Source organism: Bubalus bubalis, chromosome 20 (genome assembly GCF_019923935.1).
Source record: "Bubalus bubalis isolate 160015118507 breed Murrah chromosome 20, NDDB_SH_1, whole genome shotgun sequence".
NCBI classification, from domain to species: Eukaryota; Metazoa; Chordata; class Mammalia; order Artiodactyla; family Bovidae; genus Bubalus; species Bubalus bubalis.
The window spans coordinates 45,736,264-45,758,125 of record NC_059176.1 but is presented as its reverse complement, the minus strand read 5'-3'; the positions used below and the strand labels follow the sequence as shown (position 1 = coordinate 45,758,125).

The following is a 21,862-nucleotide window of genomic DNA, read 5'->3' as shown; positions in this document are numbered from 1 at the left end:
GGAAAACCATGCAGTTCAAACCTGTGTTGTTCAAGGGTCAACTCTACAAACAGATCAGACAAGGTGAGCTTATTTGTTTATTTGTCTCAGGGGTGCATGGTCCTTCTATGGACAAGGTCAAAACAATGGCAAAATCTGGAAATACAAGTGAGTCCCCCAGTACCAAATCCAAATGCTCCAATCAGGGGTGTATGCTTTTTTGTTGCTGTTTTTAGACTCTTCTCTCCTTAAAAAGCTGAGTGGCCTCCAGCTCTCTGTTCCAACAGCCAAAGCTATGGATGCCAGTTGTGAGTTCAGCCTCTCTCCTCCCTCCGAACAGGAAATGTGCATGTTGTATGTGGATTAATTTCTGATATTTCTCACAGTGAAGGTTTTGGCTCCAGGCTCTTCCACCTTGAATCTGCCTCCCTGCAGGATGGAAACAGGGCCCAAGAGCAGCCTCATGCACTTTCTTGCTAGCAGGGCTGTGCCAACAGCATCTCCCTGCCCTGGCCTCCTTCAGCCTGAGACTTGGGGAAGATAGGAATGACGGCTTGGCAAGGTGAGGCCCAAGGAGCCTGGTGGACTCTGCAGGCCTGGGGATGCACACTCAGGGAGAGACGTGGCTTCATTTCCCACATTTCTTTCACACAAAGCATCATTATAGGGAAGTGCTTCCATATGGCCCACGGAAAATCTCAGCCAAAAACAGCTTCAGTTGGCCAGATTCAGAGCAGTAACAGACATGAAGGGGCCATAATGAAAAGCAAGGATGAGAAGCACCAGGTTTTCACACAGGCAGGCAGGCATCTTTGCTAACTTTAGCCTCAGCCCTAGAGCAGGCAGACAGAGCTTGGACTTGCCAGCAGCATGCCCCCAGCTCTACTAGCTCCCTTTAGGGATCTGCCTCTGAGATCCAGCTGTTCTTCCTTTGCAGAAATTATTCAAAAGTATTAAATGTTTTAAACCTTTTTCTCTAGTCACTAAGCACCTTTCTGCCACAATTATTCCTAAAACTTGCATGGATATTTTGTTGTACTGAAATTGTTTTTTCTACTGTTAATCCCTTTGCCAATGCTTTACCCTAAATAAGAAGGAAGTGATGTAGAGATCATAGCTTCCAATGAAGAAAAGGATGGCTGGAGAGTAGGGTCATCTCCCTTTATCCTTCAGCCAATGTTAACTGCATGTCAGACACTTTTTCATACATAGTTTAATTTGATCCTCACAATGACCCTAAGAGCTGACTGAGCATAATTATTATCCCCAATGGTGAATCTGTTTGAGAGCCTTTACTCTCAAGCAGCTGATTCTACCTCCTAATGAACAGAGTGTAAAAAGAAAAAGAAAAAACTGTTTTGGAACACAGTTAATTTCTCACCATGTTCTCCAAGGGCACCTAGAGTTACTCAGTTCTTAACATGGTATGATTGTGTACCCCCTCCTTTAGTCCTGGGAAAATCCTTCCCTCCATTCATTCTCTCATCTTCTATTTACTTCTAAACCCACTGCAATCAGGCTTTGGTTTTAGCCAAAAATTCATTGAAACCACTCTTGCTAAGGTCACAGATTTGGCTTCAAATTGCCAATGAGAAAATTTTGGACTTTTATTCCAGTTGACCTCGAAACAGCATTTCACATGGCTGACTATTACCTCCTTTTTTGGAATTACTTATTCCTTCAGCTCCCATACTGCTTCTGCTGAGTTCTGAGCTTACCTACTCTTCTCATTATCTTTTCACTTGAATCCCCTCAAACTTTTTCCCTGGCTAAATTCTCATGCCTTCCTAATATACTGTATATACTCTCTTTGGATTAACTCAGTTAATTTATAACTAAAGGGAATTCCCTGGTGGTCCAGTGGCTAAGATTCCACGGTCCCAATGCAGGGGGCCCAGGTTTGATCCCTGGTCAGAGAACTAGATTCCACGTGCTGCAACTAAGAGTTCGAATGCCGCAGCTAAAGATCCCGTGTGTCACAATGAAGATGGAAGATCCCATGAGCTGCAACTAAGACCCGATGCAGCCATAAAAAGTTAATTACCTAAAAAATATATGTATTAAAAATGCATAACTAAAGACCATTAACAACAATGGACTGTCATATTTCAGATCAACTCTTTCACCCCAAACAAAATATAATTAACATCTGTTTGAAGGTATCAGAAAAGTAACAAAGCACTGAATACTTCTGGGGCCACATTTCTGGAAAGAAGAAAACCCAAGGAGGTGAACCCTTATTTTTGGTATGCATTTCCTCTCCATACATTCCTTCCCCAGATGGACAGAAAAGAAATCCACCCAGCTGCTCAGGCTGGGAAATCTGCATCCTGAGAATAGCTTCCTCTTCTCTCTTACAGTTTTCACTCTATGAATTAGCAAACTCTGCTGACTCTCCTAAATCTCTCTGCCCTCTCTGCTCCTTTACCTCTCCCACCTCGCTACAACCCTGACGAAGATAAATGTGGCATCCTAGTTGGACTCCTTGCTTCCAGACTCACCGCCACAAGTTGCCAGAATCACTTCATTAAAATGCAGATCTAATCAAGTCCCTCCACTGCCTAAATTGCTGTAATGACTTCACTGAACCTGAAACGTGACTCGCAACAATGAAGGCCTTTATGATTCCTTCTGAATGCCACTGTGTCTTTCCTCCCACCCTAACCAATGTGCAATCCTAGGTCACTCAAGAAAGTCCAGGCTTCACTCTAATGTCACGCCATGAACTTTGTGTTTCCTCTGCCTGGAAAACCCTCTCCACCCTCCACTCCTCCTCTAAGGTTCTCCCCATTTTGGGAGAATGAGTAAAATCCCCATTTCATAGACGTCCCTAGCAGTCCAATGGTTAGGACTCTGTGCTCCCAATGCAAGAAGCACAGGTTAAATCCCTGGTGGGAAACTATGATCCCACAAGCCAATCAGTGTGGCCAAAAAAATAAATAAACTTTTGGCTTCCCTGATAGCTCAGTTGGTAAAGAATCTCTCTGCAATGCAGGAGACCCTGGTTTGATTCCTGGGTCGGGAAGATCCCCCAGAGAAGAGAAGAGCTACCAACTCCAGTATTCTGGCCTGGAGAATCCCATGGACCAATCCATGGGGTTGCAAAGAGTCAGACAGGACTGAGCGACTTTCACTTTCAGTTTCTGTTTCATAAGTTAAATCCAAATAAACTCAAAGGAATAAGATTTTAAAGTAGAAACACACATACAAAAAAGCACTGGCAGAAGGCATACGTGTATAATTTTTTTCTCTTTAAGGCAGGGGGTAGGCAAACTATACCCTGAGGGTCAAATTTAGCCTGCAGGCTAGTTTTGTAAATAAAACTTTATTGGAACACAGCTCTTCCCATTGGTTCATTGGTTGCCTGTGGCTGCTTTTCACCTGCAGCAGCAGTGCTGAGTAGCTAAGACAGAAACTATATAGGCTAAAAAGCCCTTAAATATTTCCTCTCTACCCCTTTACAGAAAAAGTTGACTGACCCCTAATTTAAAAAAAAGCAGATATTACCAAACTTAAAAGGTGGAGAATTCTGTGTATCTATAATTTAGAAACTACCGATTCTACAAACAATACTGAAAGTCAAATGACAAACTGAGAATAGTAAAAACAGTTACAACAAATAGTACATATTCATGATACAAGTGAGGAAAAGATCACCATCCAAATAGGGAAAAGACTAAATGACTTCAGCAGTTGATTGAAAGATAAAAAAGCATAAGTGGACAATAAATGCAGGACAATATTTCAATAAATACAGGATGATATTTTCTACCTTGTTAGTAATCAAAAGGGGGGCAAAGAAATAATGACTCCTGGTTTACCTTAAAAAAATCAGCAAATTAAAAAAAAATAGTTGTACTCTGTATTGGCAAAAGTTCAAAGAAATAGGTAATCTAAGAAGAGGTAATGGGAATTAAAATTTGATCTGTTACACTTTTGGGGATAAATGTGTCTTTTAGAACACCAGTCAAAAGTTCTTACTACCTGAAAACCTTAGCAATGGGAAAATGTTATTTTACTATCAGAGGGTCTAAAGCACATGCTGTTGTATGGTAATGTATTGGGTTTAAAACCTACTTTTTTCAGGAGACACGTGTGACTTTGACTGTCCCCGCACCAGCCTGCAGGTGGCGCCGTCACCAGCACAGACACCACAGTTGTCCTCCTTGGCATTGCTCCCCAGTTGCCGGTCGCAGCCCACTGCCTGCAGACAGAAGATGGCGGTCAGGAGTGAATAGAGATATGGGCATATCAAACCTTATGTATTTCAGAAATCATACTGATGGTGTTGTCCTTCTTAAATGTATAAGTTGGCTCTCTTTGATGAGAACATAGATTTTAAAATACATAATAATAAATAAAGGGACTTCCCTGAGGATCCTGGGGTTAGGACCTCTGGATTTGCCTCCCAATGCCCAGGACGTGTGAGTTTGATTCCTGGTTAGGGAGCTAAGTTCCCACATGGCTCATGGCCAACAACAACAACAACAAAAAATCCCAAAACATAAAACAGAAGCAATATTGTAACAAATTCAATAAAGAATTTGAAAATGGTCAAATCAAAAAAAATCTTAAAAATAATAACATATATATCTCTACAGGACTGTGTCATTTATACATAAGATTCTCATCCAAAGACCAAATAATTAAAGATGAATGGATGCTGCCCCTTGACACTCTCACCCTTAGCTTTTTTATTTATACTTCTAATTCAGTTATTTTATGTATATAAAATGAAAGGAACATTACAAATACTGCCTCTCTCGTCTTCCCCCAACCCCTTCCCTCTCTTTCTATCCTTACCCTAGCCCTGTTCTCTCATTTCTTCCCCCAGATGACCACTATTTTGAGGTTGATATATATCCTTCTGGTCCATAGTTTAATTTTTTTCTGTTTTAATCTCAATCTATACCTACATCCCTGGTCTTCAGATCATAAAGAATCTGCCTGCAATGCAGGAGACCTGGGTTCAATCCCTGGGTTGGGAAGATCCCCTGGAGAAAAGAATGGCAACCTACTCCAAGATTCTTGCCTGGAAAATCCCATGGACAGAGGAGCCTGGTGGGCTATAATCCATGGGGTCGCAAAGAGTCAGACACAACTAAGCGACTAACACACATACCTATATCTTATTCATACTGATAAATCCATCTCTCTCAATATCTTGTATCTGGATCTTTATATCTCTTTCTGTATCATTATCTATATTTATACCTATATATCTTTACTTGTATATGTATATATATGTGTGTATATAATTCTTATAAAAACTTTTATAAATAATTTTTAAAATATAAGGAGTTAACAAGAGATATATCTCAGAATATATTTATATTGACATCCTTCAGTCTCTTGTGAATTATTACTTTTTGTGAGTGAAGTGAAGTGAAGTGAAAGTCGCTCAGTCATGTCCAACTCTTTGCAACCCCATGGGCTTATTAGTCCATGGAATTCTCCAGGCCAGAATACTGGAGTGGGTAGCCTATCCCTTCTCCAGCAGATCTTCCCAACCCAGGAATTGAACCAGGGTCTCCTGCATCGCAGGCGGATTCTTTACCCACTGAGCTATGAGGGAAGCTTTTGTGAGTAGTGTGTGTGTATCTGCTGAACTGTGAGCTTCCTTATATGAGAAAAAGGGCTACATCTTATATTTCTTTTTATTTTATTAAATATGACTTTTACATGACATATGCCCAGTAATATTAACACTAACTAATGAGCTTGTTTATTTCTAACTCTGCACACATTCAGTGTTATTTGTATTTATATGCCTGGTGGTTAAGTGCAGAGACCTTGGAGGCAAACAGCCCAATTACAACAACTACCCAGCCCTACCACCCCTCTCAAGATGCAGGATGTACAACAATGCAAACTACTCCAGGAGACTCATTTTCCTCAAGAGCAAAATAGGGACACTTAGACATGCTTCACACAGGGTCTGTACTAGGAACGAAATGAGAAAATACATGTAAAGCTCCTAGTACAGTGATTAGAATACTCGAAGGGCTCAACAAAAGAGAGCCCCCTGAATCACCTCTCTCTGTTTTTCATTTTGCCTGGACTCCCAGGTTGAGCCCCTACGCTTCGGCTTGGGGGAACTGCTGGATCAGAGTCTGTATCCAAGGTGTTGACGGGAATATAAAACTGGAGGAAGTCGAAACCACATCTATAGACTATTCTTTCCGAAGTGCTGCTGCTGAAGGGAAGGAACAAGATTAAATGAAAGTTTCAAGGGGAGGTGGGAAAAGTTCCAAGGAAGTTTGAGGAAAAGCCTATGATTAGAGATATTTTCAAATTCACAGAGGGATGTCGTGAAGAAAGGCTTTACATTTGTTTTGTGTATTTTCAAACGGTGAAAGCTACAGGTTTAGGTGTAATTTAGTTCAATATGAGAACGTATTTAGAGTCAGAGTTATCCAACAATAAATATTCAATCGCAGGCTAGGTAGGAGACTTTGGGACAGGAAAACTGGAGAGGGGATTAAATTATTTGATGAGCAGCTGAATCCTCTGAGACCCTTTCATTCTGATTATATGAATTTTTATAAATATTATAGTGAAATAGTAATAATAATAGTTGATTTTTATTGAATGCTGGTGCTATGCCAAGCATGTAATACACATTATTCCATTTAATTTTCATGGCCACCTTTTGATACCTTTTATCTCTATTTTACAAATTAGGCATCTGACTGTTTCTGACGTTACATGACTTTCCAACATTACACAACTAGTATATTGTTTGAATATCCAGGTCCTCTGACACTAGAATCTTATCACTATGCTCTACCTTCCTCACCTTTAGTATCAGCAGATGGACAACAACAAACCCAGTTATACAGGCTATAATATTAATATTTACTAAGTACATGTGGAATAACTTAAGAGTGATTGATTTTGGAACCATACTTGCATTTTTAAGATTCGATCAATGAGTAACTTGTGTTCAAGCAACTTTCTCCAAGGGGAGTAATTCTACCATTAAATTATAGAAATACTGTTCCTGGGCCAAGCTCTGTCCTCACACATGTGAGTCCCTGAGCACTTCACATTTCATGAGAATGAGAATCGCTCTTTATCTGGTCATCCAGGAAGGGTGTGGGTTTAGGAGCTAGGATGGGCTTATTTTGAAGAGTGTTTAGAGCTTTGCAAGATCTTGGGCAATCAAATACCTCCCTGAGCACTGATATTTATTTCATAATTTTTAAAGCTATAGTTCATCCAAATCTTGCAGCCAAAAAAAGCATGTGAAAACATCACAGAAAAATAATATCTGAAAAGATCTGATTGCCTTGTGATTCATAAGAGATAAGCCAAAACTGCCCTTGAAATTGAGGGACTACTGAATATTGGCTCTCAGATCTCATCATAATCAACAATGAGCAACTTTTTAAGAATTTCCTGAAGCATTTTCAAGTTCAGTGACTTCTCCTGAAGTCAAGATTAGCTGTAATGATTTAAAAATCACTAATTGATAAACATATCAATAAACTGTATTAACACCCACACAACCAATTTGTATAGAGCCAGGCATTACAGAGTCTAAATTAATAAGATGTGATTCCTATTTTGCAGTGCAGTTGATGAGACAAGTTACACAAGACAGGGGACAATATAAATAAAAATTTAAGATATATGAGCAGTGCTTTGGGGAATAAATACTCATATATAAATCGTCACTTCAGCAAAGGATTATTTCATAGTTCCAGCCTATGATTTCTTACACTGTTCATAGAAGTCAGTGTTTAAATAAGGGTCTTTACTCCAGATGGAGCAAAGTATGAATTTCCCAGATCAGTCAAATTTAATCCTTCAAGAAGCAAATAATTTTTTGAGTCAACTCCTGTTTGAGATCTCTGAAAATTGAATTCTACATTACAAAAATTCTAACATTTCTGCCTAAAAAATCAGAGTATATGGAGCTATGGCAGTCATTCAGTTCAGTTCAGTCGCTCAGTCGTGTCCGACTCTTTGCGACCCCATGAATCGCAGCACGCCAGGCCTCCCTGTCCATCACTAACTCCTGGAGTTCACTCAGGCTCACGTCCATTGAGTCAGTGATGCCATCCAGCCATCTCATCCTCTGTCGTCCCCTTCTCCTCCTGCCCCCAATCCCTCCCAGCATCAGAGTCTTTTCCAATGAGTCAACTCTTCGCATGAGGTGGCCAAAGTACTGGAGTTTCAGCTTTAGCATCAGTCCTTCCAATGAACACACAGGACTGATCTCCTTTAGGATGGACTGGTTGGATCTCTTTGCAGTCCAAGGGATTCTCAAGAGTCTTCTCCAACACCACAGTTCAAAAGCGTCAATTCTTCGATGCTCAGCCTTCTTCACATCCATACATGACCACTGGAAAAACCATAGCCTTGACTGGATGGACCTTTGTTGGCAAAGTAATGTCTCTGCTTTTGAATATGCTATCTAGGTTGGTCATAACTTTCCTTTCAAGGAGTAAGCGTCTTTTAATTTCATGGCTGCAGTCACCATCTGCAGTGATTTTGGAGCCCAGAAAAATAAAGTCTGACACTGTTTCCACTGTTTCCCCATCTATTTGCCATGAAGTGATGGGACCAGACGCCATGATCTTTGTTTTCTGAATGTCTTCACTTTCATCAAAAAGCTTTTTAGTTCCCCTTCACTTTCTGCCATCAGGGTGGTGTCATCTGCATATCTAAGGTTATTGATATTTCTCCCGGCAATCTTGATTCCAGCTTGTGCTTCTTCCAGCCCAGCGTTTCTCTTGATGTACTCTGCATATAAGTTAAATAAGCAGGGTGACAATATACAGCCTTCACGTACTCCTTTTCCTATTTGGAACCAGTCTGTTCTTCCATGTCCAGTTCTAACTGTTGCTTCCTGACCTGCATACAAATTTCTCAAGAGGCAGGTCAGGTGGTCTGGTATTCCCATCTCTTGAAGAATTTTCCACAGTCATTAGGGATATTCATAAATAATTAGTTTCTCCCTTCAGCCCATGGAGGACTGTACTTCCCCACTCCCTTAGAAATAAGTGTGGTCACTGACTGTCTTTGGCCAATGAAATAGGAGTCTAAGTGTCTGCATCACTTTGATTAGAAGCTTCAAGGGTCAGCACATGAGTCACATGTTCCTCTCCTCACTACTGTAGTTATTATGCAAAATGTGTGTGCAAATAAAGGCTCCTTCAGTCTGGGTCTCTGAGACATTCAAGGGCAGAGACCCCTACTGACAGCATATATAATAAAAGAATAAAGTCATAAACTCTGACCTTTGGGAAAATTAGTCAACAGTAAACATCAAATAAGATGGTTTATGAGTAGAAGAGAAAGGAAGAGAGATTGGTGAGGCACCAAGGAAGATTGGCTAGTCCAGTTTTGAAGTAAAAAGGTGAAAGTAGAGAGGGAAAAAAAGTGAAACGTGAGAAATTTGATAGAAGCATCAGGATAGAGGAGACATAAGCAAATACACTTGGTGACCACAGCATGAATTCAGGAAGGTGACACTGAGAATTGTGGTGTCATAAACAGAAATGAATAGATAGCAGTTTGAATAACTAGTGGATCTGGGAAGAACAATACTAGTTCATTTGAGAAGGGGTGGGGACTGGAGGAATTCCCATGGTGTATTGGAGAAATTTGTGGAATCTCCCAGAATGGACATCAAACTTGGACTAGAAAATTCAAGATTGGAGGGTGAGAGAGAAATAAAAGAGACCAAGAGATATGAACAACCTTTGCATCTGTAAGTAGATAAGACTCATTTATTCAACCAGTTTTTAACTAAGGACCTTTGATGGGGACAGACATTGTGGGAGTACTGGAGTACTGGCAGTGAGTTGAAATGTACAAGTTAAAAAGATAAAGAATGTCATGGTAGCTCAAAACACAAGATCCAACTACGTTGTCTGAAGGTAGAATTGACTCAGCAATGGATTACATGTGTAGATTGAAAGAGAAGACTCAAGAATGATTTTTTTTTAAAGGTACAGATGAACCTATCTGCAGAACAGAAATAGAGACACAGACATAGAGAACAAATGTACAGATACCAAGAGGGGAAAAGGGGGTGGGATGAACTGGGAGATTAATACTGACACATATACACTACTATGTATAAAATAGATAACGAATGAGAACCTACTGTCTAGAGAGCAACACAACACTGTAAACAACTGTACTCCAACAAAATTTTTTTAAGAAAAGGATGACTCCAAGGTGTTGTGGTGAGCAACTGGAGATTGTTTTCCAGATGGAGGGATGTAGGAAGGAGAAGCTCATCTGATAAGCAAGACCAAGGTTCCTCCAAGCATAAGAAGTCAGAGATACCTGGCAGGGCCTGACACTTAGCAGATGGTTAGGGACATTTGCTACTGTTACTGCTGTATTTGTTATGAACATAATAGGGTAGATGGAATAGTAAGCATTCCCTATGTTTACAGTTTTTTCCAGTGATCAAAAGAATGGAGTAGAATTCTATCCCTTCCCAACAATCCCCACACTGTCTCAGCAACCTGTCATAGTCCTCTGAGTCCTCACCCCTATTACAAGCCATGGCGGGTTATACCTCAGTCACATTCATCACAACTTTGCAAAGATCACTCTAAAAAGTACACTCATGCTAACTACTTAGTAAATAAGTCACTGCTCCCACAGGCCTCAAACAATGAATTACTTTTAACAAGAAAATTCAGAGAACCTATCAATACTAATAAATCAGTAGCTCTCAAAGTGGGGTCTCTGGGCTAGCAGCATCAGCACCTCCTGGGAACTTGTTAGAAAGCAAATTTTGAGGCCTTACCCTAGACCTTTTGGGTCAAAAGATCTGGAATGGGGTTCAGAATACTGTGTTTTAACAAGTCCCTCAGGTGATTCTGATGTACTTTCCAGTTGGAGAACCACTAATCTAGAAAAATCCACAAGTCATATATTATAGTCTTTTGACTCTATAAGGGCAAAATTTACACTGTTTTGAATATGTAAAATATAATCTACAGGTGAATAACACTCCTTAAAATACGTTTTACATTAAAATCCTCAAAGGCAATATTTTGTCTGCATGAACAGAAGTACAGAAGAGAAAGGTTATCTTTACTGACAGTGGTCATGACACTGGCTGGAGACAGGGGCCCGGGAAGCAGGTGTGGCTTACCTGGCAGATGCCACTGATACACATGTCCAAGGAGTCAGCAGTGCACCGAGTCCCATCCAGGACTTTGGGTGCCAGCTCCACCACCAAGTTTTGTCCCCGGGCCTGACACCTGAGTGCGCAGGGGGCGGCAGGGTCGTTGTACTGTGGAAGCCATTCATAATAACGTCCCTGATACTGAACGTCATTGTAGGCTGAACACTGCTGGGCTCGGAAGTCCTCTGCGTCCGGAGGGCAGTCCTAAAGTAGAGAAAAAGGGCCACAGGCACATCACAAGGTGAGCTGGGCCAGCACAAAGCTGAGCAAGAGTCCCATGAGAGTAGACCCCCACCTCCTTCTCTCCGGAAGTCACTTCATTCCTATGGGGAGAGTGGTGGGAGGGGGGTTCAGGATTGGGAACACGTGTACACCCGTGGTGGATTCACGTTGATGTATGGCAAAACCAATACTATATTGTAAAGTAAAAAAAAAATTTTTTTACTGTTAAAAAAAAAAAAACAAAAACAGACCAAAAAAAACACCAAAAAACTTCGAATCTTCAGTGTGGAGTTCTACTGTGGAATTTTCTGATCACGGAGGGAATCACCTAATTTATTCTGATTATTTTTCCACTCAGGTAGTTTTTTTCAGATAATTAAAGCTTACCCTATGTAAATGCCAAATTCTGCTCTATTTTAAGCATACTGAATATAAATTTTCAAACATATTACATAACCTCTTTGTTTTTCAAACAAGGGAAATGGAATGTTTTTGGAGTTTTCCCAGTGACCTAAGGTCTTCCATAGGAAATATTAATCATCATCCATGCCTTCAGGAGCCATTTCAACATAAATGATTATTAGCCATTATTTTAACTGGCCCCAAATTGCTGCACTAATGTGGGAATTTGTGTTTGTTTCACTATTTTTGTCATCTAGTTCATAGCCTTTCCTCTCTTTCTCTCAGGCCCCCAGCCATCACTTTACTGGTACCCAGTGCCTGCCTTTGACTGGCTCTAGAATGGAAAGAGACAACATAGCTTTTTCAAATCTTGTCTACAACAAAAAGCAAATAAACAGCCCCAAGGAGCTCACATGTGAAAGTCGTGGCCTGTTTGCGACCCTAGTCCATGGAATTCTCTAGGCCAGAATGCTGGAGTGGGTAGCCTCTCCCTTCTCCAGGGGATCTTCCCAACCCAGGGATCAAACTCTAGTCTCCTGCATTGTAGCCAGATTCTTTACCAGCTGAGCCACAAGGGAAGCCCAAGAATACTGGAGTGGGGAGCCTATCCCTTCTCCAGCAGATCTTCCCGACCCAGGAATCGAACTGGGGTCTCCTGCATTGCAGGCAGATTCTTTACCAACTGAGCTATCAGGGAAGCCCCAAGGAGCTGTCATACTAAAGGTAAAAAGTGTCTGTACAAGTTTTGATGACTCAAGGATCTTATTAATTACTAACCGATCTCATCAGACATTTCCAAAGCAAGATGCTGAATGACAAAAACGCTACTTTACTCTTCAAAACTGAGAACAGACTTCCCAATTAACGGGAATGAATTTACTTTTTAATTAAATAAAATAGATTCAGAGAGGTGATTTTTTTTTCATATTGCAAAAGAAATAAATGTTCATTGTAAAAACTCTGGGAATAGTTTCTATTCAAAAAAAGAATAAATAACAAAGATTCTTATACATAAATCTTTGACCAAATTTTATTATTTCCCAAGGACAAACTTATGGAAATAAAATTTCTGAGAAAAAGGGTATGTTTCATGAGCATTTCAAAATATTGCCTCATTGCCCTCCAGAAAGGTCTTATTATCATCAGGATACATAAGTTCCCTTTTCTCAGTATCTCTTCTCGGTTTGGATATAATTTTCCAAAATTTTTTCTAATCATAAGTGTTAAATAGAATTTCAATATTTTTTAAATTTCAATGTTTTAATTTGCATTTCTTTTCATTATTTAGGTTTAGTATCTTTTCATGTGTATTTGCTTCTTGCATTAATTCTTCTAAAATTTGGTTTTTGTCCTTCATTTATCTATGGAATGTTTGTATTTTTATTATTTTAACAGATAAAGCTATTAAATTTCATAGTGAAGTTATCAACTCTTTGTTGTTTGTATTGAAAATATTTTTTCATTTAATTTTGTTTCTGGTGCTTTGTGAAGTCAAGAAGTTTTGAATTTTTATGTAGTCATATTCATATTTCCTTTCAAGGTTTCTTTCTTTACTAATGAGATATGCTTTTCCCACCCTGCCATGAAAAAAGATAAACACTTAAATGTATTTTTCTAGTTCTTTTATAGTTTAGCAACTATGCTTAACTCTTTATTGCATTTGGAATTTATTTTGATCTATGGGGTAAGGTAGAACTCTAACTTTATTTTTCTGCAAATAGTTATTAACAGATTATCAGCCAGAATTTTAAAATATAATTTCTTCTATTTATCCTCTTTTCACTACTTGATTTTTATATTTTACTGTGTTTATGCTTTAGACCTTTATAAAATGCCTCAAATCCTTTGAATATAGTACTGTCCATGGAATTCTCCAGGCCAGAATACTGGATTGGGTAGCTTTTTCCTCCTCCAGGGGATCTTCCCAACCCAGGGATCGAACCAGGGTCTCCTGCATTGCAGGCAGATTCTTTACCAACTGAGCTATCAGGGAAGCCTTTTTTGAATATAGGTAGGAATTAGTTGTATTACTTTGTTGTGAATTAATCTAAAATTTTATATTGTGTCCACATTTTTCTTTGTTTTAGCAAGATTAACCCTTAACCAAGGTCACACATATGAAAAAATCAAGTTGAAGAAGATTAAGACTAGATGACATTTTTCTCTTGGAATAAGGGCTTTGTCTTCCAGCTAGCCATAGAGAAGATCATCAGTAATAAAATTATCTCAACTCCTCTTTCCTCAACCATGGCCTATTTTCCCTATATCTGACTCTTTGAAATCCAAACCAGAGAATTTAAGAGAGCAAGGTAAAAATAACTTCCCCTGCATCATGCCCACTTACCATTCTAAACGTGCTCCAGGAACTGCAAGTGCTAGCTTACTCTTGAATGTCTTAAACCCCCCAAACCAATGAAGCTTTACAAAATCAACTAATTAACTGAAAGCAGCTAGGAAGCTAGCCGAAGCTGAGCCCTTGCTGAAGGGGTGGCCAGGTTGGTCTGTGTGACCCAGTCTCCTTTGCCAAGGCTGACTGTCAGAGGCAAACAACTAGTCCATGCCGGGTCAACCTTTCCCAGGAATTTGGAATTGCAACAGAAGAGTTGAAGCTGAGAACTCACATTAGTCTGGGCTAGGCTAGTCATTTTTTTATGTGATGCATGTTGAAGGAAAGTGAGCCACTTCCCACAGCAAGGAAGAAATAATTAGACATGAAAGAAGGTCAGATCACAAACCATGGGTTTCAATTGAAGGAGTAAGTAACCCGGACTTCACTTTCTGATTCCTGGGTCCTCGAGATGTGCTTATGCCTAAATTCCACTAAACATCCACCCACCCATTCAGTGAATTCCATTTCTTTAAGCCAATCTTGCTGCTGCTGCTGCTAAGTCACTTCAGTCATGTCCGACTCTGTGCGACCCCAGAAACGGCAGCCCACCAGGCTCCCCCGTCCCTGGGATTCTCCAGGCAAGAACACTGGACTGGGTTGCCATTTCCTTCTCCAATGCATGAAAGTAAAAGTGAAAGTGAAGTCACTCAGTCGTATCCGACTCCTAGCAACCCCATGGACTGCAGCCTACCAGGCTCCTCCGTCCATGGGATTTTCCAGGCAAGAGTACTGGAGTGGGGTGCCATTGCCTTCTCCAAGCTAATCTTACTGGGCTTCTATTCCTTACAAATGATGACCCCTGATTAAGACAGCCATATATCTGGACAGTGTTTTCTTGTTTACCAGGAAATATCACTGACATTCTCTCATCATAACCACCCTTCACATGGGGTAGGTCAGGATTATCATTAGCCTCGTTTTCATAAAGGGAGGAAACAGATCCAGAAGGTCTTCAGTTGCTAGCCCAAAGACAGACAACTAGAATATGACAGAGCCAAGACTGAGGCCAAAAGTAATGAGCATTCCATTCCATGATACTGCTTTCTAGTCATTCTGGGGGACAGTGACTACTTATATTAATGCTTTCATTCACATGGTGCTCTTCCAGTGTCAACACTAAGCCTGTCTAGTCTGCTTCAGCTGGGTCCCATGCCCTGGCTTGAGAAAATCTAGGGATCCTTGTGTCTAAAGTTTAGTTGATGTTTAGGAAGCTTGGATGCCAAACATCCTTCTGCTTCCCTTTCCCCGGGAAGTGTTTTTTCACATCAGTTAAGTTCAAGACAACACTTATTTATTAAATATATTTATGGGTTTTGCCCAGGTGACATGCTGTGAGGAACACAAAAGAAGAATATCATCCATAAGCTACCTAGTGAGCTTGTTATCTTATTGGAGGTGTAGAATCTATGTACATGGAATTCATTGAAACAGTAGGTTATCTATTGCTGTTTGTAGACTTATAGCAGGATTTTGCAATGAAAGAAATAAAATTGTTACCCAAAAATTAAATTTAAAATTGAATAAACAGAGTTGATTAGGAAAGAATCAATCTGATAAGGAGAGAATAGATCCTAATCAGGAAGACTTGACTCAGTCAGGAAGGAGTAGCCAGCCTGGGAGGCACAGAAATGGAAAAGGAGAAGGAGGAGGAGAGAGATGAAGAGGAAGATAAGGAGGGGAAGAGATGGGGGGAAGGGAAGATGGAGAGGGAGGTGGAGAGGGAATGAGATATAGCAGACAACAAACAGCACCCATTCAAGGACCATTCTAAAGACAGAGGTCTCCCTTCCTTCCTAAAGCCATGAGAATACATCAACTAGTATGGACGACTTAGGGAGAGAAGTTGAGACGGAGACTATCTGACAAACTGAGTATTTTTATGCGAGAGAGACCATTTCCTAAGAGATGATTTATATAATGCGATTGGACCAAACTTTAATTTGGATTAGATATATTCCCCTAGATAACCAGTGAGTAGGGACTCAGGAGAAATACAATTTTTGTATAAGCAAATATGAACATTTTATCTTATCTTCCTATCCATATTATAGTATGAGCTAAATTTCATGATCCTCTTACATAGCAAATGCCAAATTTCCCAGCATAAAAATAAATTACCATAAGTGGCCATTATCAGTTAGAATAAGCAAATGATGCATCATGAAGAAGTAACAGTTCAGAAAGGACCTAAAGGGTGATATGATGTGTATAGGACAAGATACGAGAGACAACATAAGCAAAAGGCAAACAGTAGAAATAAGTTCAATATCTATGAGGCACAGCCTTGTCCAGCCAGGGTGAATAAGATATAAATCTCACCAACTGCTGGAGGGCCTGAAATGCAAGTGAGGGGAATTGAAAGCAATAAAGACCTACAGTGGGGAGTGACACAGAAAAGGGACACAATACATGGCATTTTAGGAGGGCCAGGATGATAGCAAGATGGGCTGGAGTTCTGGAGACAGATATGAGAGGAAGAGGTCCTTGCCTAAAGCAGGAACAATGGGGGGGGAAAAATAGCTCTAAGAAAACACTGTCAGAAATTAGAAATTAGAAAAATTAGAAATCAGAAATTAGAAAAAATGAATATAGGATCCAGAGTATAAAGGATCTTTCAGGGGTACATCAAATGTTACCTCTTCTGGAAAATTGTCAGGGAGCCCAGGGAACCCGCTGTGCAGAATTACGCACACCTCAGTCTGTGTTCGTATAAAAATGTGTTTAGGCTACAAAAACACTCTTTCCAAATTATGATAAACTCATTTTAAAAAATATGTTCCCTTTGCTCTCTTCTAGCTTTACCTTTAATCCCATAAAGCCTGGTATAAAAACATATGAGTGAGTGAATTCAGGTGTAAGGCCTCCTTGCTGACATGCACAACTGCTCTTGGAACTTCTCCACTTCTCCATATACCCCTGATAAGGATAATTCTTCCCTAAGGCCTCAGTGGCCCAGCCCTGGCTGCAAGAGTCCATGCTGAGTGCTGATGGGAGGATCATGTCTGAGGACAGCCATTACCGGAAGCCATAGGACTGCACACAGGTATGCTCTGTTCCCTTCACCTCACAGGTCTTCCAGCCCAAAGTCTCATCTCCCCTAATCACTTTCAACTTTGTAGGGAGTATGAGGATTAAATTTACATATTCATGAAAAGGCACTCAGAACAATGCCTAGGATTTTTAGTAGTACTTAATGAGTCTGAGCCATTGTTGTTGCTATTATTATTGATTTTGGTTAGGAGTTAGAAAGCTGATACACAAGTGAAAAATTACATGGTCCTAAAGCTGAGAGCCTGAGCCTTCAAATAACCAGGAACAGAAAAGTATTAGCAACCTTGGGAACAGGACTGAATGTCAGGTCTCCAGGGCTCACCGGCAGTGGCTTCTGCTTCTCAATACAGCACACTCCCCTCCATGGCCACTGAGTGACATCCCTTGGATGGAATGGGAGGTCCTGCAGTCCCATCACGTAGGGCTCTCAGGTCCCCAGCACTGTAGGTGCAGGCATCTTTGGATCACGAAGCAAGTTTCCCTTTATAAAAGAGTGCCTGACCTGGGAATCACTGAAGGCAGCTTCCTTCAGAGGAGTGGGCGACGTGCCCCATCCCCAGGGACAGGGGAGCCACTGACTATTGAACTAGTGTGGCCTATTTCAGTGAGGACATTGGAAGCACTGAGAAGCAACAGCAGGACTCATAACTCAGTTCTCCCTCCACTTGATGAGGGCTGCAGAACAGTCCCCACTCCTGCTCTCTGGACTCCTTGGAGATTTCAAAAAGGTTATTCTAAATCCCTAATTAATGAAACAGGAAGCATCTCAAGTAATTACATGTAAAAAAAGAAACCAAGATGTGACCATATTCGTACCCTGAGTTCATTCTGGTTAAATCCACTTATGGGGCTTCCCAAGGTGGTTCCAGTGGTAAAGAACCCACCTGCCCAAGCAGGAGACATGAGAGACATGGGTTCGATCCCTGGGTTAAGAAGATCCCCTGGAGGAGGGCACGGCAACCCACTCCAGTATTCTTGCCTGGAGAATCCCATGGACAGAGGAACCTGGCGGGCTACAGTCCAAGGGGTCAGAAAAGAGTTGGACACGACTGAAGCGACTCAGCATGCATGTATGCACATAGTCTTACGGCATTGGACACCCTTGCAAGGTTTCTATAATCACTTCTGAAAAGGAACAGATCTTCTACAGATCATCAACCCTGCAACTAGGGCTACCTTTATCCATGTGGTCTGCAGCAGGGCTTGAGTATCATGGCTGCAGGTTGGCACATGGAGAGGGAGGGGTACCCTGAACACTACTGATATGAGAGATCTGCCACAGGGTGCCCTTCTTCCCTATAAAGAATGTTGGAAACTCTGCATTTGTAATGGCAAGTGCAGAAATTAATGTCCTATTCTAATTAAATCTCTCTAACAACCCTTGTAGGACTCCAAGTCTGAGAAACAGAAGAGGGTGACATTTACATGGCTGTCCTCTCCATTAGTTCCCACCTCCTAAGCATCTCCTTCTTACCAGCCTAGAGGTGGTGAAGATTTCTGCAGATTCCTCTGAGAGGGGGCATCAGTTAGAGACCAAGGTACTCTCAAGACCCTCAGAGCCTCAAAGGCATCAGACCTTCACTCAAACCAAAGTTTGAGTTTGACCGTTGCAACCAATATGCACCAATATTAGAGATTACGTTTTATCTCTATATTGTATGGCCCAATGATCCTAGACCTTTATCACCTTTATCTTTTGTGCTGAAAAGAGCAGTCTTTTGGAATTAACTAGAACAGAGTCTCTCTCACACACACACCCTAGAATGAAATCTCAGAATGAAATATCTTGATCTGGGCATTTAAAATGAATCCCCCAGATAGCTTCAGAGAGTACTGTTTGACAGTACTGTTGTGAAATTTATTCTGGAATGACTGCAAGGAATTTGCCATACCAATTTGTCTGAGAAGACAAGCTGTCCCATGGTGTTCATCAGAATAATGCACCTTCCCCAAAGATGGTCAAAACATAATCCCTAGGACCTGTGATTAGGCTACCTTATATGGCAAAAGGGGCTTTGCCCAAAGCATCCTTTGACTATGGTTAAGGACCCTGAGGTGGGGAGATTATCCTAGATTATCTGGGTATGTGAAACTTGTTCAGTTGTCATCAAAGGCCAATGTGACTACATAAAAATGGACAGAGAGATGTAGTGTTGCTGGCTTTGAAGATGAAAAAGGGGTCCACAAGCCAAGGAATGAGGGCAGCCTCTAGAAGTTGGAAAAGACAAAGAAAATAGATCCTTCCCTGGAGACTCCAGAAGGAATGCAGACCTGCCGACACATATTAATTTTAGCCCAATAAGATAAATTTGTGTTGCTGTAAGCAAGTGTGTTGTAACGCATTACAGCAGCAATTAGAAAATATAATGTACCCAGGCAAAAGGCAGCAGATCTAAAAGTCGCGTGTGTAAGTCCCCCAGGCTGCTCATGCATCCACATGCTAGACTCTGCTTATACGTAAATTCCAGCCTGTGTCTATGCTCAGGTCAACTTATCTCCCTCCTTCATCCCCTCCTGGATTCCAGCTCACTTAATTGTGTACCTAAGCACACGTGTGTTGCTCAATTCTCCAAGCTCAGTTTGTCTTAAGGACACACAAAACCTATTTGCTTTGTCTCCCAAAATCCCTTTTAGGACATAGTGGATACAAATATATCTACCTGAGGGCTGGGTGTCATTGTATTTTGAGTGCCCTAAAAATTTGTTGCTGTCATTCAGTCGCTAAGTCATGTCTCACTCTCTGCGACCCCATGGACTGCAGCACACCAGTCTCCTCTGTCCTTCAATATCTCCTGGAGTTTGCTCAAACTCATGTCCATTGAGTCGGTGATGCTGTCCAACCATCTCATCCTCTGCCCAATAAATAAGAATTTTTCCCACCCATGTTTGAGAGAGAAACATTTCTGCTTTGTCACTTATTAAAACAGACTGAAAACATGGCTTGAGTTCCACAGACAAAAAGTCTTGCTAACACTGTGTGTTCTCCACTCCCCAAGTCCAGAGCTGCCCATGGAAGAGAAGTTCTAGTCAGTAGAACAGAAATGCTTATTCAGGACTGCAGTCTCACACTGGCCCAGGACAGAGGAGGAGGAGAGAGGACAGTTCCCCAGTAAGTGAAATATTTAGAATAAATGGATTTAGATCTCCAGGGTTTCAGAATTTCCTTTGAACTCCTGTCATTTCAATTTGGGTATAAAATAGGATTTGTGTTTTCTGACATTTATTTTGCATTGCACATTTGTGTTGGAATTTTATTTTTTGTTCATTTTGATCACTGTAGGATGAGAGTAAGGTTCATAAACCCTTCCCAGGTGTGATTTTCCTGAGTCATGACCTTCAGTACTCCTTAATACATTTTGCAGGGGGCAGGACAGGTGTTTTGGAGCATGAGAAACAGCACTAGAGAAGTTCAAGTCTGTACTCTTCCCACGTGGTCTCGGAAAACAATTTCACCTCCCTCAACCCCAGGCTCCTCATTTGAAAAAACTAACCACACCTCATATGCCAACATCTCGGAGATGGTTGTGAGGGTTAGGTGAAATCCCACACATAGAGCACTTTGAACATGGAAGGCATTTATAAGTATTATGTATTATTTCTATGAAATCAGAAATTATTAAATGCTTACCAAATAAGACCATAAAGTGACCTAAAACAGGTAGTATAAATGGAAGGTATGACAAAACCTGTCATCAATTAAGCAAATATTCAAATTTTCCACAAGGAGTACCAAGAGGCCATTAGCTTTACAATACATAATATTATTACTTAAGACATGAACATATTTTATGGGATTATATATTTTTATGACAAACTTACATGATTGCTGCATGTCTTGTATCGAATATTCTGCCCTTCGCAATTCCTGCGGGGGAAAAGAAAATATGGATTTCATGGAAGTTGCAAGCAGGGGGAAAAACAAAGGAAAACCAAGGCACTTGTAAAACTTTTATTCATGAACACTGACTCAAAGATTCAAAGTTTAAATTCTAAGAAATAACTTTTAGGAATCAGGAGGCCAAAAAGTCTCATAGAACTGTCACAATAGTGAATTCTTTAGCTGAATTCATGTAATAGTATTACTTAAGCACAGTTTTAACCCTAGGGTTCATATAACCACAGAAATTAATAGTATTATAGTATTGTGTATAGTGTGTGTGTGTGTGTATAATGTGTGCATATATTTTTTTTTCCCCTATGAAAAGGAAAGGAAAGGTACTGGCAGAAGCATTTTGTGTAGCACCCCTCTGTGGATGAATTTCTCTTCTGTACTTGCTGAGGTCGCCAAGTTAACTGGGCCCTCTATAACCTCCCTCTCTAATCAAAACAACCATCTCACATATATGTGAAATCTAAAATATGACACAAATGAACATATCTATGAAATAGAAACTGACTCACAGACAAGGAGAATGGACTTAATGTTTGCCAAGGTAGGGCAGTTGGGAAGAGTGGACTGGGAGCTTGGGATTAGTAGATGCGAACTAGTATATACAGGATGGATAAAGAACAAGGTCGGACTATATAGCACAGGGAATTATATTCAATATCTATGATAAACCATATGGAAAAGAATATAAAAAAGAATTAAATATGCATAACTGAGTCACCATGCTGAAGGGCAGAAGTTACATTGTAAATCAACTATACCCCAATAA

General features: G+C 40.6%; 1 protein-coding gene across 12 annotated transcripts in view; it reads right to left on the bottom strand.

Annotated features, from left to right (window-relative positions):
• ADAMTSL3 (ADAMTS like 3) overlaps positions 1-21,862 on the bottom strand; it is a 379,251-nt gene that overhangs the window by 205,062 nt on the left and 152,327 nt on the right. For all 12 annotated transcript variants that reach the window (XM_045163811.1, XM_045163808.1, XM_045163813.1 and 9 more), the window contains 3 exons: positions 21,024-21,069; positions 11,108-11,344; positions 4,057-4,183 (listed from right to left, as the gene is read on the bottom strand). In XM_045163811.1, the coding sequence (XP_045019746.1) occupies positions 4,057-4,183; positions 11,108-11,344; positions 21,024-21,069 (410 nt within the window). The remainder of the gene's footprint in view (positions 1-4,056; positions 4,184-11,107; positions 11,345-21,023; positions 21,070-21,862) is intronic.